The sequence below is a fragment of the Rhea americana genome, unplaced genomic scaffold (genome assembly GCF_003343005.1).
Source record: "Rhea americana isolate MKP2758 unplaced genomic scaffold, rheAme1 scaffold_194, whole genome shotgun sequence".
Lineage (NCBI taxonomy): Eukaryota > Metazoa > Chordata > Aves > Rheiformes > Rheidae > Rhea > Rhea americana.
In genome coordinates, this window is record NW_028186083.1 from 1355425 (window position 1) to 1373203 (window position 17779).

At 35.5% G+C, this 17779-nt stretch overlaps 1 protein-coding gene across 7 annotated transcripts in view; it reads left to right on the forward strand.

Moving 5' to 3' along the window:
* BCAS3 (BCAS3 microtubule associated cell migration factor) overlaps positions 1-17779 on the forward strand; it is a 372504-nt gene that overhangs the window by 28695 nt on the left and 326030 nt on the right. For all 7 annotated transcript variants that reach the window (XR_014895586.1, XM_085302933.1, XM_085302935.1 and 4 more), the window contains exon 7: positions 1794-1866. Coding sequence is in view for 6 of the 7 variants with exons in the window: in XM_085302933.1 (XP_085159059.1) it covers positions 1794-1866 (73 nt within the window). In the remaining variant the exon portion in view is untranslated. The remainder of the gene's footprint in view (positions 1-1793; positions 1867-17779) is intronic.

Here is a 17779-nt window from a genome sequence, read left to right on the forward strand (position 1 = left end):
TTTTTAAGTATAGTTAAATACTTAAGGTAATATCCTGGCTCCACTTAAATCAGTGTTGGAACTCCTGGTAGTCAGAGTTTCAACCTTAATGCTGAGAGACTGGCTAGGTGAACAGAAACAAATGAAGTTCATCTGTTACTTGTATTGAAGAAAACAAATTGGTTGTCAGATTCTTAGAAAGACTTTTTGTTTCATTTATCAATTTACAGGTCAGTACATACTSTACAGGTGTGACCCTTGAAAGACTGTGAAATAATAGAAATAAAAAGAAAATATACTTGTCTGTTTTAAATTACTTGTAAACCTATTGTTGATAGTGAAATTATTGATGTGACCCGTTTAACTTTATAAATACCCAAATGTGTAGGAGGGAAGACTTAGCCTCATCTATATGAGTGCTGTACCATTTTTGTTATAAATTAATTGCATGTACCTGAGTTAGTAATAATTAACAGACACTGTTATGTGAGAATGTATATTGTTAATTGTTGTACCTTTCTGAATAATTAATTTAGTGCAGCTACACCATTATTTCTGAATTAAAATTTGAAGAGAACATATAACTAATATTTTTATAGGTCAGTGGGTTTGGTTTAAAAAGGGAAAGTATATAAATATATAAAAGATAAGTAGAAACAAAGATTGAATGAAAGCTGAGGAAATTCAGTAGTGATGGTTGTTTTTCTGTCATTGAAATTGGGTAAAACATATCCTGGAATTCAGTAAAACATTGCTCAGAAATAAGTTAGTGGTGTTTTTCTTTTTTCTTTTTTTTGAGTCTGTTACATTTTTATTATATTTACATAGCAATAAGGCAAAGTTTTCAAAGCTTTTAAAATCCCATTTTAAGAAACATGTCTTTAACAATTTGATGGATCTGGAGTCAAGGTATGATTGCAGTTTGTGAAGATGATAGAGCTGGTTTTAATTGCCTCGCTCTGGGTACCAGCTGTAGCAGTGCATGTGAAAGTCAGCGCAGGCAGAGCTGTCTCAGAAGCTGTCGGGGCAGAGGACGACTCTGTGGCAGTAGCTATGCTGTTGGGACCTGCTAAAGCTGATCTCCAAAGCAAGACTGGATGTGTTGTCAGAGCCATACTTTGCTTTGAGCAAACAGTATAGACATGTAGCCTGTGTCCCGCTGGAAATTTGTGGCCATTGCTTTCTTAAAGGCTTAAATCACTTGGAAGTTGTGAAGGCTGTGGGGAATTTCATTGTGGTTTTTCTTAGACATGTGATGTGCTCTGAGCTTGACCATGTTTTGTGCAAGCGCTAACATCCCAGCTTGTCTCTCACTGGAGAGCAAGCAACCACTCTCTTGTACAGTGTGACCTCAGTGGAGTAAATTGGAAATGTGTGAAAACTGTGCAGTGTTGATGACAGCCTTATTTCAGAACATCTTTTACAAAACAATGGAAAGTGAGCAACTTGTCTTTTCTTACAGACGCAGAACCTGTGACCACAACTGAAATGAGCAGAGAACTCCAAAAGCCTGGCCAAATTTTGCCATTCATTTCATTACTCGTTACCATCTTTTTTTCTAGAACAGTTTTTTTTTTTCCAGTGTTCATGACTCTTCTTGTTATTTGCATTTTTTTTATAACTAATCTTGCACAGGCTGTTGAATTTTACCTTGCATAGCCAATATTGTTCTGGTATGTTGACTGTCTTCATCCTGCAACTCTCCCTCCCCAAAATACACATACATGTACCTTGAAATATAACACCTACAGTAAGTATATAGTGATTTTTTTTTCTTGTTCTTTTTTTTTTTTTTTTTCTTTCCCTTTTATTAGGTGCTCAGAAATGTGATAACTTTTCTGAGAAGAGGCCTCTTCTTGGTGTGTGCAAAAGCATTGGATCTTCTGGGTAAGAATACTTTTCATGAATGAAGTCTTACATATAGATTGTAAAGTCATCTAAAAATAGAAAATTGCTGCTTTAAAGCTTTCTTCCCTTTTTTCTTATGGGATAACACAATGAAGTGCTCTTAATGGTTTTTGTTCAGGGTGTCAACACGCATCTATATGTTGCATAGGCTTTTTAATAAATTTTTTTAATCTATAAAATAGGTGAAGAGTATTGCATTTGTTTTTGTTCTCAGTGTAATCACAATTTTATGATTAGCCTTTTCTGATGCTTTCAAGCAGAAGRTCATATTCCAAATGAATTAAAAGCACCAAACAATCTCACTACATTCACTACTGTTCTTTAGTAAAATATATGCTAAACCTACTTTTTTTGAGGTAGGAAAATAAGTTACTGGTCTGGTCTTGTGCTCCTCTAATGGTATTGTTGTATCGCTCCCTTACAAAAAAAGGTTCTAATTCATGTCTATGCTAGATATGTTGAATCCAACAGTAGATCAATACCAAGAGGAGAATAGTCGTTTTTCAAGGGTGATCTTTACACAGAGTTTCAAGGGCTAAACAGTTGAAATAAATCTTATTATTGTAAGACTAACTCTGTGCTGCCCTTTTTCCAATTAAGGATTTAATCACTCCAGATGTGGATGAAGATTAGCAAGTAAACTCTGTAAATTTTGAAGGAACGTTTCGCTGTATGTACTTCTAGTGCGTTAAACTAGAATGTTAATTCTGCCTGCCTTAAAGGTGAAAAACAAAACAACTCAAACACAAAAATGAACAAACAAAAACAATCCCTACAAAGTAGAGAAGTGAAATTTCTTTCTTTTAATATATTTACAATTTGAAAGACTGTTCATAGTGTTTTTTTCTCTCCAGTATTTATAATCTTGTGGACAACTTTTTCAAAGTAAGAGTGCATGTTACCCAGGGTGCAGTGCTGCTTAGTTTGCCCTTGTTGGATTTTCACCCTCTGAATCAACAGTATTTATATGTGAAAAAGTATGCTAGCTGAAGTAATTTTTCCTTCATGCCCTTGCATAAATTCAGATACATCTGAAAATGCACAAACTATAAAGATTATTATATTCATTATGCTATTGTATTGCTAAGTTTATTTGAAAGACTATAAAGATGATTTCAACAAACCAAAAAAGCTGGTATTTTTTTCAAAAGGAATGGAACAGTAAGTATCATTAGTTAAATATCTCCAAATACAAAGTAGAATTTTAAATCAGGCTTCCAGCTCAGATCAGAAGACTAGAACATGGTTAAAAAGAGTCTGCTACAGGCTTCTTTTTTTCCCATGTAATAAAGAACCGGTTTGGTTTTGGTGGTAAACCTTCACCAGAAGATTCTGAAACACTTCTCTATGCTTGCTACTTATTGGAAGACCTATTGCAGATTACGTGTTTTGTCAGTAGCTTTCAGGTAGAGGGTTCTTTTGACAGTTTCCACTGTCCTCATGACTCCAGTTAACTTGTTGTGGTTTCGCAATATATATTATTTCTTGTTATAAATTGACTCAAGTATTTCACTTATTCCTTTCTGATAAATTGATAGATCATTTGTTTACATTGCAGTTTCTCTAATGATTGTTATACCTCAAGAAGCATTTGTGTATAAACATGAAAATAACTGTAATGAATGGCTTCTGAATCTGAGCCACAGGCTTGGTTTTGTTCCTAGCTTGCGGTTTTGTGTTTAACATCATTTCGTATATATTCTAATGATTGTAGATGAACAGAAAACAGTTTCATCAAATAGCTGAAGAAAATACTACTTTTATTCTAGAGCATTTATTCCAAAGCACTTGATACTTTCTGCGTAGTCACCTCCTCACCTACTTTGGAGATTAGGTTGGCTATGGCATGAAATACTGCAGCTGTCAGCACACTGATGAAACTGTGCAGTATAGGAAACAGGAGGACTATTCTGTCTATTGAAATGGCAGATAAAATAATCAATGAAATGAAATAGCACTGACACCAAAATATTTCCCATTTAACAGAAACGTAAACTTGAGTGTCTAAAAGACTGAATGATTTTCTCAAAAGCAGCTAGTCCAAAGCAGACCCAGATGTGAAATCTAAGTCTTCCAACACTCTATTTATTATGCTGATACTTTGGACTGCATTGTCTTTTTTAATATAAACTAATTGAGATTGGACATGGTTATGATAATGGGGCCAATGTTCCTATCTTTGCAAGATGTAGTTCAAAAGAAACACTTCCATCAGCACAGCCCCTTCCATGCTCCTCATGAGCACACTGGATTTTTTTTTTTTTTTAAGAGGAGAGAAGCGTCACTGCCTGAAATACTTCTGCTACTTCCAAGGGTTCTCTGGCTTTTTCCCATTCAAATCTGACCCTAGTTACCTTCTGAGGTCAGCCTGCTGCCTGGGGCARTGATTCTGCCTAAAGATGAGGTGGGAGGGCAGAGAGGGGCAGGAAGAGGAGAGGTGAGGTTGCGACTTCTTCAGCCTTGCCCATCACTTGCTTTTTCCTTAGCTGTTCTTCACACTTTCTGATGTTTTTCTTTGATGCTCCACAAGAATTTTGCAGCTGTCCTTTTCCTGGAACACTCCTGAGAAGAATTTCCAAAATTTGCTTTGCTGCTTTGTTATCAATAAATAAGGATTGTGGTTTATGCTTTGGAAAAGATGTTCCCTGGCACTGCAACTTCCTGCTGAAGGGTATTTTTGGACTCTGCTGTATCTGGAGTCAATATTCTAATTTAAAGCATCTTTTTCTTTGCAATTGTTTATGCAGAATCCATTTTCAGTAGCTCTTCTTAAAGTGCCTTAAAATTACTAACTTTGGGATGGAAAATAAGGAGTATATATATTTTACACCTGACTTGCAGTAACACCTCAGTGGGTTATTAACACATGCATTATAGTTTAGGAGTTGCTGTAAATTATCACATGCTAACCTTGACCTTAAAWTTTACAAAGCTATTAATACTATGTGTACACATTCCTACGTGATAGATGAGGGATTATACTTACCAATTTGCTGATGTATTTTGTGGTTTTACATCATACAGATATATTCAAATGCATAAAGTGAGCAATTTAAGTTCAGTGTGTGTTAAAGTTACATATGCAAGTTATAAATGTTAGAGATGCTAAACTATTAAAGTAATACAAATATGATAGACATAATTATGTATAAGTCTACTGCGCTGTCATTTCGTAAGGGCATCTAGGAGTATCTTCTCCTTTGGAACTATATCAATGAGATATTGATACAGTTAAGTTTGGAGCCGGGATTTCCCGGTTCTGACCGCTAGTCTGCATTAGTGGTTAGCATCAAGAAATTCTTCTGTATTCTTTTTGCTGTAAAGAAATACACTACAATGAGAAAAATATAAGAAGGTTTGTTTTTTTAATGTAGAATATTCTTTAATGAGGAATACAAAAAAYTTTCAAGTGTTAATGAGTTGATTCAAAAACTTAATTTTAAATAAATTCAGTACTTTTTACTATCCCTCTACTGAACTATGTAATTTAATGCAAATGAATTAATAATTTTGCCTCCTATACAATGCTAGGACTTTTCCCCTTCATTGTAAAATACAGGTGGATATGAAAGTATTTTATGYGAAATTAATGTTTGCCTAAAATGAACAACAGAAGTTTGCCTTTAGATTTATTTTTTACTCATGACATTGTTTTCATTTTCACTTATATAAAGAAATGGCTTTCTGGTAACTTAGAAATCAAATAGTTTAGTCCTGAGATTGCYTAATGTTTTATTGTATTACAGGTTTTCACTGGTCTAAAGATGTTAAACCTCAGTATTTCTCTGAAAGAGTTAACAACATATTAACTTTAGAAATCAATTTGTGGATAACTTTGCATATGACTTGTGTCTTTTTCTCAGTGTAACCTAACTCAGTATGTATAAATTTTATCAGCCTAGATAGATTATATAATAATTTCTGAAATCTTTACTAAGGTCTTAACCTCCTGTTCAATGTATCTCAATATTGAAATGCTAAAATTTTAGTGAGAGTTGTGTTTGAGAACCTTCTTTAAAAATTTTATTTTAGTGCATCTAAAATTTTTAGATCTTCCTACTAAAGTAATATTAACTTGTCTGCTTGACAGACTTCTTGTTACTATTTGGTGAATATATGTGTTTTCTTTTTTATTACTTTAAATGATTTAAATAGTTGSTTGATTTGGTGCAAATCATTACTTAAGTCTTTTATGAGGGCTTTGAAAAGTGTGATATTCAGAAAAYTGTTCATGTCTTCAGAGTCCAATACTGATGTTTCTTTAAAGTTCTGAGAACGCAGAGTGTAATTGCATTCCATTCTGTTCTAATCCCTCTATTGACTACATACTGCTCTTTTAAGTTTCTTACTCTGTCGCAGCACTCTGGTTAACAGGTATAGGGAAAATGTGATTTAGTACAAAGCAATAAAAACTGATCAGGTTACTAACCAAAGCTCGTATATTCTTCAAAACAAGTTATTCTCAGAAGTTCCTAATATTTTTAATGAAAAATCAGTGTAATCACAGTCCATARGGAATAAGGCAAGTTTGTTTTCCAAAAATACCACTACTCTTTACAAGCCTGGAGTTATAAATAGAAAGCAATTAATTTAGCCTCCTTATGTATTAATCTAAAGTCAGAAAGAACCACTTCTCACAGTGTTGGGGCAAGGTTGTGCCTCTAGTCAGCTAACTTGAGAGCCATGAATGTACAGGTGTATCATATGGAGAAGTTTATTATTTCCTTCTTGTTGGCTCAGTCCTTATTTTCTCCTTCTATCCTCCATGGAAGAGTTCTTGAAGTCCAGTTAAATTTTGTTAATCTGGTCAGCAAGATTTCTGGCCTTCCATGGTATGGAATCCAACAGACATCAATAGGACCCATGTGCTGTTACAGGAAAGTGGTAACTTTTTAATGTCCCCTGTGGAGTCTTGTATTATATGGGGCAAAATGTTAGAAATTACTTGGGAATGAAAAAAAAACCAACTTGTGTCCAAAATAGACAAAAATGCATCTTTTTGCAATGAGTCTCTTTGAACTGAAGCAGTGAATCTATTTTTGTGCTAAGCTCCAGTGGAGAGAACTGCTGCTTTGAAATTAATTTCTGGCACCTGCTTTATGTAAAAGTTCCTCAAAAATACATTTGCAACTAATMTCAACCTTTGTATTCCCCATAAGTGTGCAACCAGGGAAGATGAAATCTGTGTTTTCTAAACTTTTGCCCTGTAGCTGAGTTTCAAACTAGCTTTCCATACATATGTTTTTGTATTTTAAAAGTCAAATTTTCCATCTAGTAAAATGACTGAAATGTCTAGCACAATTTCACTGTATAATCTTTTCAAAATAACAGTTTTCTCAGCCCCCAGAAAGGATGCAGTCTTGACACATAAATGGGAAACAGATTGTATTTTTTGGCTGATACTGCTGTACTGGTTTAGATGTTGATTCAGTCAACTTCAGTCTTAGATTACAAGATTTGCAAATTAAAGGAAAACCAAAACGGAAAGAACATCTGTGTAAATTTTGTCTTTGTGGAATTTTGTACCAGCATACTTATTGTATTCTTGGTAATAGGATAAACGATTATTTCTGCACTCACACTCATGCGAACGCACTCACACTCATGTGTGCACTTGCACGCTCTCACACTCGCTCACTCAATGGTTTTCAGTTCATATTAATGACTCTTGTAGGTGGTGAAATATCAGAATTAGCAATCTGAAAAATGAACAAGGTGGTGGTGGTGGCCAGAAAACTATGTGGCAGAACCAGTCTGTTGTTGGGTATCCAGAGTATTCACAACTACTTAAATACAAAACCAACTCTCCTGAATACAAGGGGCTTTTAAATACTTTAAACCCTACTAGCTGCCTTTCCTCAGATGCCAGGTGTTCCGATGACTTGGGAGTTTACTCTGTTTTTATGATGATATCTGCTAAATGTTCTGTTTCTACTCTGAACACTTTGCTTTTGTTTTTATTTTCTCTATTAGCTAAGTTATCATGCTTTGGGGACAAACTTCTTGCAATAAAATGTATACCAGTCTAGCTAAAAGACTACATTAGTGCAACTACTGCTTCTGCATGGCTATTTTCTGCCTCCTTGGGCTATGTTGCTGCAGCTGGTTGTAGAACCGTACTGTAAAGCAGATGACAGACAGAATCCAAACTAATGTGGTTTGTTTTGTTTTTTTGAAGTATGAGTTATTTCAGTCATCCGATTTGTAGTACCAGCTTCACACACAATTGTAAGGTGCAGCTGAGGTGTAGTCAATTGCAGCACGAAGGTGGGAAGAAAGAACAGAGAGGCAGGAGAGAGGAGCTTGTTTGGTCAGCTCTGCTGCAGAAGCTGTTTAGCTGTGGACGTGTGGCCTTACTTGTGTGCTAAAATGCTTTATTCTGCTCCCCCTCCCCATCAGCAGAGCAAAACAAAAAAGATAGAAATCCTGTAACAGATTTGTCTCAACAACCATGTTTCTTCATGGTGGTATTTTAGCTTCTGATGGCAAATCATACTGGAGGAAATTGGTGGTGGTGGGAATTGCTGAAGAACTTTTTGAAGTTGTCTCACAGATTTCTAAACCATCCTTACAAGAAATATTTAACACTTGTGCACCCTTGCTATTTGCGTAAATAGACCAATATAGATGCAGAAAAGTCCTTTCCTTGAAAATGCATGGCCAAAATCTCATGCAGATGTATATGATACATCTGACAGCTATACGAGTATAGTTGGTTGGGAGATCAATTATAAAGGTTTTAAACAAACAAAAGCTTTAAGATATTGGAGCTTGAGACCATTAGGCCATATCTTCTAACCACCTTCATTATGGAGGGTGAAGGACCTCATTTGCTATTTCACATGCCATAGCATGTGTTAGGTTTCTAGCATGTATTTTAGAGGTTTCGAAGACTTCAAGTGATGGAGAATGATTTGAAGAATTGTATGGAGGTCACTTAAGGGCATGGAAAGCACGAGGCACTTTCTTTTTAATCATGGGAGGATAAAGGGAATAAAGGCAAGTTAAATAAGGAGGAGTAGGTTGGAGCAAATAAAATATAACACTGACTAGCTCCCCCTGCTCCCCCTCGCTCATCAGTTTATAGGGCAAATCAGTATGAACAGTTTTCAGGAAACATACTTCATTAACAGGGCTAGTGCAAATTGAAATGTGCTAACTTTAACACAACTTTATCCCAAGAATRTATTTATGGAAGTGCTAAAGTTTAGGCAGAAAATAGGATTTACATGAATAATAACAGAAACAATGCAATTAAAGTATTAATATTTTTTTCACATTAATACTATTTTAAAATCATATAGTCTCTTCATTACTTGGTGAACTAACTAGTGAATGCTAAAATCCAATATCCAGTTCTAATAGTCAGTGGCTTTTAATGTTTAAAATTAGCTAGTTGTGAAATGATTTGTCAGAGACAAACAGCAAAGCTTTCTGGATGGATCACCCAAGAGAAGGAAATTACCTGCGATGAATGAAGTTCTTATGCACAGTTCTCACACTACTCTGAGTAACTTGTACTGAACACTTTTACTGGAATGCTATTGCAAATACAGTGGTTATGCTTTAGACTCACCAGGCTATGCCAAAGACTGAATCATAGCATAGAATGTGTGAAGGGCATATCCACTCATAATCAAGAAAAACACAACATTTTTTCTGAATCGCACATTTAAAAAAAAAAGATAGGACTTTTTWTTTTTCAGTTGTACTAAGCATCGTGAAATAGATTTCATGGAGTTTGCTAAATATTTGTGGTCTTTCATGTTTCTATTGAATAGGTTGTATAGTAGCTGATATTTCTAGATCAATGTTTCCTACTCCTGGATTTAGCTTTTTCCCTGCCTTTACTACCTGGTCTCATCTTCCTTTGAAACTTGGCATGTTTTGATGATAATTCATTTAGCCAGAGACTTTGTCACTTTGATGTATTATGCTGCTTAGCAATAGGTGGTTCAAGCCAGAGTTGATAGGACCAATGTGATCTATCAGACCAGAAAAGAAGCTAGAAACTCCAGAATTCAAATTTTGGCTTCAATGGAAAACTCTTCTCTGAAATAATCTTTGAATGGCTCCTTCCCTGAATCTCTTCAGTGCTCCTTTGGTAAAGAGCTATTAGTAGACACTGGTGTGTCCTAGGGACAGAGCATGCTGTTTCCCTGTCGTATTCAATTCAGAAGGGTTTTTTTTGTTTGTTTGGTTTTTTTTGAGTAAGCTCAAAATCTGCCAGGTAGCTGAGCTGTTGCTGAACTGTCAACCTATATGACTGATGTTTATCTTTCTTAAAGATGGAAAGATGATAGAGCTCTTCAGGATTTTTATTCTTAAAAACTAAAGTAGAACCTTTCAAGCTGGGTAAAGCTCTTTTGTGTCTGTTACCTCTTTGAGGGAATGGGTCCCAAAGGCACTAATTTGTACTGCTGAAGAACTGTAAAATATTGTTACAGGCCCATGTGCTGTCCTATCTGGCTTGCAAAGATCTCCCTCAGTTCTTGCAGATGAAAAATATTTGAATTCCTGGTTATTGTAGAAAATTCACTTTTACCTTAACAGGTTGTGTGGTAGGTTTTAAGATCCTGAGAGATACAGAACCACTGAGTAAAGTAATTTAAATGCCTTTAGGTGGTGGTGGATTTGATTATTACGTTATACGCTAAAGCTACCTACCTTCTTTATTTAAAAAAGTATGTTTCAGGTCCCAGAATTTTTGTCTTGCCAGTTGTTTCTGTAATTAATACTAACATCCTTCCCCTGTGTTTGTGGTGCTCAAATAATATTTTACTAGTAATTTTGTAAAATTTCTCACAAATTAAAATACAAAGATACAGTCTTAATAGGTTAAGGTAGTGTTTTTCATAAATATTAAGAGAAGGAAAGATCTCGTGTTCTTTTGGCTTACTAAACGTTTGTTTGAATGACCTATGTAATAAGCTGTTAATCTCGGATCAAAACTGGAAGGAAGAAAATGATTATTTGGGGTCAAACTTTGACCAATTGGTGAGAGCTGTGGGTAGTTTTGAGCTTCTAGAGCTTTGATTTATCACACTGGTGGTGTGGGGGTTTGGGAGAATAGATTTTCAAGCTGAGGCATCAGCTTACTGCTGTCCCTTGTGCCTCCCCCCTTGCATGTAATGATATGGGTAGGAGATGGAGGGAAGGAAGTAGTCTTTTGCTAAATGCATAGCCAGATAAAACCGGCTTTAGCACATACCTTACTTGAGTAACTTGTCAAAAGCAGCACTACAGGGAAAAGATAATACACAACGCCATTACAGGCGAAGTTGCTGGTTCCAGGGCCACTTTAAATTCCACTTTAAATTATTAAATACTGTAAACGCTATAAAGTTAATTAGAAGAGGAACAAACTCTACAAAGATAAATGTGTTTTCAATATGTTTCTCAGGGAGGGTACAGTAGAAACCAGCGAATGAGAGGAAATTTATTTCTGGCAGCACTCTAGACATGGAACTGTGGTTGAACTTTTTACCCTAATTACGTCCCTGCTAATGCCTGCAGCGGTCTGGAATCAAAGCGGCCCTTCAGGCCCTGGAAAGTCTCTGATGTGGCGAGCGTTTGTTGTGTGATGAGGGTTACTTAAGAAAAAATGGAATATTGTGACAGGATTTTTCAAAATTTCTCAGTTACCACCCACCTCACTTGTTGCCTACAAAAATAGAGTAATTGTTTGCATCTGTGTGTTTTTGCCTGTCTTAGAAATAACTGTTATAAATCAATGTGACATAGACCCAGAGAACACTTCAGGATTATATTTTCTCTTCTTATGTTTTAGGGCTATTTCTGTGTTATATACTATAAGAAGAATTTAAAGTACATTGCAAAACAGTTGARGATTTCAGGATGATTTAAGGTTGTCTTTTTCTGAGGATGCTAACACTATCAGATACTGAGTTCTCAAGTTAACTCAAAGATGATGCAATTTTAYGTGCTTTAGCCTAAATAATGGTTGTCACTTCATGCTCGTAGTTCGGCCAGCTAATTACAAACTGCGTTGACTTACAGCCCTTCTATCTATATTATTACACAGTTGCTGCCACTTGAGTAATTCACTGCAACTTGACAGTAATTGAACTTTGCTTCTGTTGTTATGTGCCATTTTATATCTTAGAGCAGTTTCTCTGCAGTCCTTGTCTTTTTCCTTTTTTTATTTCTTTTTTTCTTTGAATAATATTAAACTCTCTTGGTTTTCAGCTGTATATTTACAGAACTTAAACATTCATATACAGATTAGGTTTTTTTAAGTCTCTAAGATGGGTAAAAATACCATTAGAATAAAATAATTGSAATTCATAAATGCTCCATTTTCTGGATTATTTTGATTAGGGTTTTTGAAATATAACAGTAATTTATTCAACTGAATGAATATATTTTAGCTTTAAAATTTTAAGTCTGCAAAAAAAACAAATGCGTAATACATCAAATTTTTATTAAGTACTAAGCAATTCAAAATAAAAGTTTAAAAGGCTCCTGCATTGTGTTAAATAGTAAGGCATGTTCTTAATTTTTTCTTTTTTTTCCCTCTCAACTCTGCTAGATAACTTACTCAGAATACCTGCTGAAAGAGTTCTTTCCACATTTTTTGGATAGTTGCTTATAAACGTCTTTTTTGTTAATCCAAATTTAAATTACCTCATTTTAAGATGAGCCACTAAGACAGTAACACTAACTAAATTTTAATCAGTTTTGCCTGCACAGTTTGAGGGGCCTCATGTTCCATTTTGGAATCTGCTCTTTGTGGTGATTATCTCTGTGGTGAGAATGCATTACATCTGTGTGCCCTCCTTAATGATTGTAATTCCTATTGAACAATGTCAGCCAAATTTAAGTATGGAATTCCTCCAAATGTTATGAAAATTGGCACAGTAAAGGAGGGGGTTGTATCTGTGGCTTCACTGAGGGAAAGGCTATAACATAAGCTAACTTTTTTTTTTTTTTTTTTTGATGTTAAGAGATCCATATAGAATCTCAATCTTAAGGGCAGTCTGAAGAAATGCAGTCTTTATTGGGTTTGCTATTCATGGAGCTCCTTGTTCAGAGTAATTATTATCAAGTGCTACTTCGTATATTCAAATCAGTTTTCAGTGAGTTCAGTTTCAGTGAAAATTCATCACTTCTAAATGTCAGGGTCTGCCATGTCAAATCGTAGAGTAAATCAAATAAGACATAAGAATATATAATTAATGGGCACTTTTGGCCTACCTGATGTGACCAGAACTTCATGAAACTGTGATTCACAGCATTTTTCGAGTGCCTTAACCATAAAATCTACGTTTATCTCTGTTTCAATCCAGTCTGCAGTCTTTTCAACTTTTACATTAAATAAAACAGAATTTTCTATAGAGTCTAAGTAGTGAGGCGTTTCCCCGAAATCTAGGCTTACTGCATTTTGGGAGATTTTCATAAGCGTAGGAAAGGTATGTGTCTGCCCCAGAAGATACCACTATGGTGTATTTCAGATCTTTTGATAGCTTTTTGGAAAGAATATTGCCAGATTTTTTTTTTTTTTTTTTTTAATCAGGAGAACAAAAAGTAGTCTCCCTAATTCCTTCTTGGAAACAGAATTATTTTGAAGGTTTTCACAAATTATAATCTGAGCTGTGTACTAGCATACAAACAATTAGGATTTGCTGGATTTACATGTGCCTGAAAGCAATGTCTTAATGAGTTTGGCCTTTGGTGATTACATGTGAGATGAGAAGATGCTAGTAGGCCTGTTGGAGCCCTTCAATCGTCAGGCAAAACGTAGACGAAAAAATTTTAAATCTGAAGAAATTTGTTACATGAATCAACAGAATTAAGTGTATGGACCTTCACAATACCTTTGCAGTGTTAACAGTTGCAGATGCCTTTTAAATATCAATTACAAAGTATTCAATCTCACACAATCTATGAGCTTTAAATATTCACAGAGATTGCAGAGGAACATGAATAAGTAACACACTGATAGTTGAGTGAAATTTGGTTGTATTTGAGAATGAGTGTTGTACACTTCAGAAGAATGAGTTCTGCTGACTTTAGATTGTTTTTAGCTTTTGGTAGAATTCTGACTTTGCTAAATGTAATAAATAATGTCTCAAAAATATAGAATTAGTGTACATATATTACATTAATCAAGAACAATCTGTATTAACTATATTATCCTCTGAGCACTTCCAGTATATCATTGACCAGACTTTACTGTCAATAAATTATGCCTCAGACTAAAGAAAAAAAGTTGCCTGTTGATTTGAAGTTTCATGCATGTTGGTGAACTCTAAAATCTAGGGCCCGCTGTGGTTGTAAAGTTGTAAGTGACTCTACAAAATGCTCTATTTAGGTTCTGTGATTGCTTGGTGAAAGTTGGCTATAGCTGAGAGATTTCAACATCAATTGGCTTTTGGTGCTGTGTTTCCAAAAGTGCCATATTTGTTAAACGGTGGTATGCAGCTGTCTCTTGATGTACAAAAAGTTTATGCATTTTTGGTTTTGTTCCATCTTGCATGATCTTGAAGAACAGTGTGGCATTTATTGCAATGCAAATTACATATTTTTTTCAGTGGTGAATTCTGCTTCATTTGACAGTAAGGAGAAAGACAGACAACACAAACCTGAAATTTATTTCATTCTGTAACTTTTGCTAGAAGCATCTACCACAATGTAAGCTTAATTAGCTGGTTATAGAGATCATGCTGATCATGTTAGTCTTTGGATTAGAACTATGACGGCCATGCAATTGTATTCTAATCAGTAGTTTAACTCCTTATGCTTTCTAAGAATTACAGAAATTTTTCTAGTTAAGCACATATTCATAGAATGATCAAGGAGGGCCAGTGTTTGATAAGTGCAGATTCATAACTTCTGTATAAAAGGACTGTTCAGTTATACATAAGAACAAAATCTGGTCCAAAGTATCCCAGAAAAATTGATTCCGTTCTGAAAAGTGAAGCTGCAGATATGTTTTTCCTCAATGACAGCTATGGTCAAGTAACCCTTGCAGATGAACAAATCCCATGGGATGCTTCTTATCTGCCTGTATTAACTAACTCAAAATATGATGGGACAGCTATGTTTTGTAACATGTGGTATATCTCAATGAAGTGGAAATTGTGTCACACTCCAGTCTCTCAGCAAAAGCGTGCCACAGCTGAAAAGCCAGCTTGTGCTGTATTTTACACTTCAGTGGCAGGCATGCCACATGTCGCAGAATGAAGCAATGTAATACAACATGCTGCAGTACATAAAGGTAGGTGGTAGACTGTTATTTGTCTTTACATAACAGCATGCATTTTGACTTAAGTTTTAAAAATATATATGTATATAAAGTCTCTTCTGATGACCAGTGGAATAATGCTGTTACAGACAGAAAGCACACTGGTAGAAATACATTGTTACGCTGTTGGTAAAGCAGAATATGGGAAAAGCCTCTTTCTCTGCCTGAACTGAAGAATATGTTGGATATAAGTGAGAGAGATTGAAATTGAATCTTAAAGGTGCTGGTAGAGCTTGACAGTTGCCAGTCATCTCCATGTCCATGACATTGTTCTGCTTGAACTGTTGGTACTCTACTTAATAGTATCTGTTATGATTCTAGTAATGTGTTAATAAACCTAGTYCTAAGCTTTTCTTTTGTTGATACACAGCAGTCTTTCTGACAGCCAGGCTATAGATAGGAAGCAAGGCTGAGCTGTTGATTTGATTGAACAAGTTGGACATAATGGTTGTCAAAAGTATCCAAAACTGAAAAAAGCTGTGACCTCTGTAGATTCAAGGCATCTGTTCCATGGTTGCAAAGAAAATCTGTATTTGCAGATGCTTCCTCCACGCAGCCCCAAGAGTAGAAACAACTTCTCATTCTGTATTTGGTCAGGGACTTTGCCTGTCATGGGAAGTGAGGTATGTGCTTGAGTAACCTCATTGCATCAGCAGTGGTATATGAATGTTCACTTGTTGCAGATGATGGCAACGTGCACAACTGGTGAGRAAATGTTTAGCTATATTGCCTTTTATTAGCTTTGCTTTTTATTACATTGAAGTTCGTGTTTTGATCTTTATTTATCTAAATCAGAATTGTCAACTGTCTCAGTAACTGAACTTATGCTCTGCATGACGAGCTTTCACCTTCATCTCTTCTGCTGACAGAGCTAAGATAAACTTCAGGAATTAGGAGAATTTTTGTACAGGCTGCAGCAGAGAAGACTGTTTCTGTCAGTATCCAGGTAATATAAGTTTAGGGCATGTTACTGCGCAGCCTGTACAGCGGAAATAGTTTGCCTTCACCTGTGGTTAAGTATAAGTCCGTATACGAAGAGATGTCAGGAATCTAGATATCTGCATTTTTACTCATTGTACAAGAAAAGCMTCCATAAAATTGCGTGAGTAGATATCCTTAAAATGTTTCTACATGAAGTTCAGAGCAGTGGGCACTCAGTTTAGATAACTATTGTATCAGCTATAAACACATGATTTATGTTTTATGTTTAACTGGTAAGAGAATTAATGCTTCTATCTACAGAAATGTGTTTTAAATGTAATTATGCTTGTTTTAGTCTATAAATTAAGTAAAATTTTAGGAACAATTAATGTTTATACTATTTTTTTGAATGGATACGAAACACTTAGAGCGGTACATCTGCCTATAGCCATCAATCTTTTAAACTTTGTTTTCCTTCAATTGTTTGAAAAAAAACCTTCAACTAGCTTTTACATGGACATTCCTTTTACATTAAGGCTTTGTTCCTGTCCCTTCCTATTTCCACGTTTTTCTCTTAGTGGCATACATAAGGATGTATTAATTGAGAATACAACAAAGCAGGACTAATTATTTGGTCACAAACTCATTTTAAATCGATCAAATTAAGCTTTAGTGTAGCTGTATTTCATTCTTAAATTGAGAACAGTTTAAAATTTGATAGATGGTTTTGATATTATTTTAGAAGCTTACTCCTTTGGTGATAGTTTTTATGTATTCTAATCTTTTAAAATAAAATTATGCAGCTTATTGTGATACCAGAAGAGTAGTTTGTCATTTTTTGTCACAGTAGGAACTGTATTAATTTCCAGATGAATTTGCAGATTAAGGCTTTTTCTGATTGAGCTTTTAAGTATAATTATATGACCATTTTGTACTTGCACGCATATCGGAACCCTTCTAAATATATCTAAGGGAAAACTTTCTGTGCACTGCTTACAACTAAAAGCTGCTTTTGACACCTTTTGAAAAGAAGTAACATCTGGGACTATACGGTTCAGCATAACTGAAGCTTTGGCCTATAGTATTTTGCTTTGGACATTTGAAAGGTGTCTGGGCTGGCAACTTAGTTCCAAGTATGAGACTTCTGTATCACCTAGTAAGGTTGTGAGTCCTCTCTGGTGATTAGTCAGGATTCAGCGTTGCGCTCAAGCATCTTGYTTGCTGCATTGTTAATGCCTCGCTGTCTCCTTTCTTGCCCGCCACTTATTCTTCCTCTAGTGTTTTAGCTCTGACTTCAGATTATAAACCTGTTGAATTAAGGGTTTTCTTGCTTTTGTGAAGTGTCTTGTGGGTCCATGTCTGGTGCTAAATGCTGTTGCGGTGCTTGCACGAAAGGTGCGGGTGCGTGGCAGGTACACCGGGCCCTTTTGTTAGGGTAAGTGGCTGCACTTGATCCCTGGAGGGGAGCGGCGGCCTGGCCAYTCGCAAGCAGCACTTGACAACTGGTAATTAGAAGAGCTTCACACGACTCTGTATGTCCAACACTCTTGACAGCAGCTATCAGCCATCAAGTGATTTAATAAGGATAAAACAGYGGGAAAGATTAGGTACAGAAAATAGGGTTTTTTATTTATTTTACCAAGGGATACAATGGAGGAAACTGTGGACTGTAATCTTCTGCTATAAAGCAGCAGCTGAAATAGG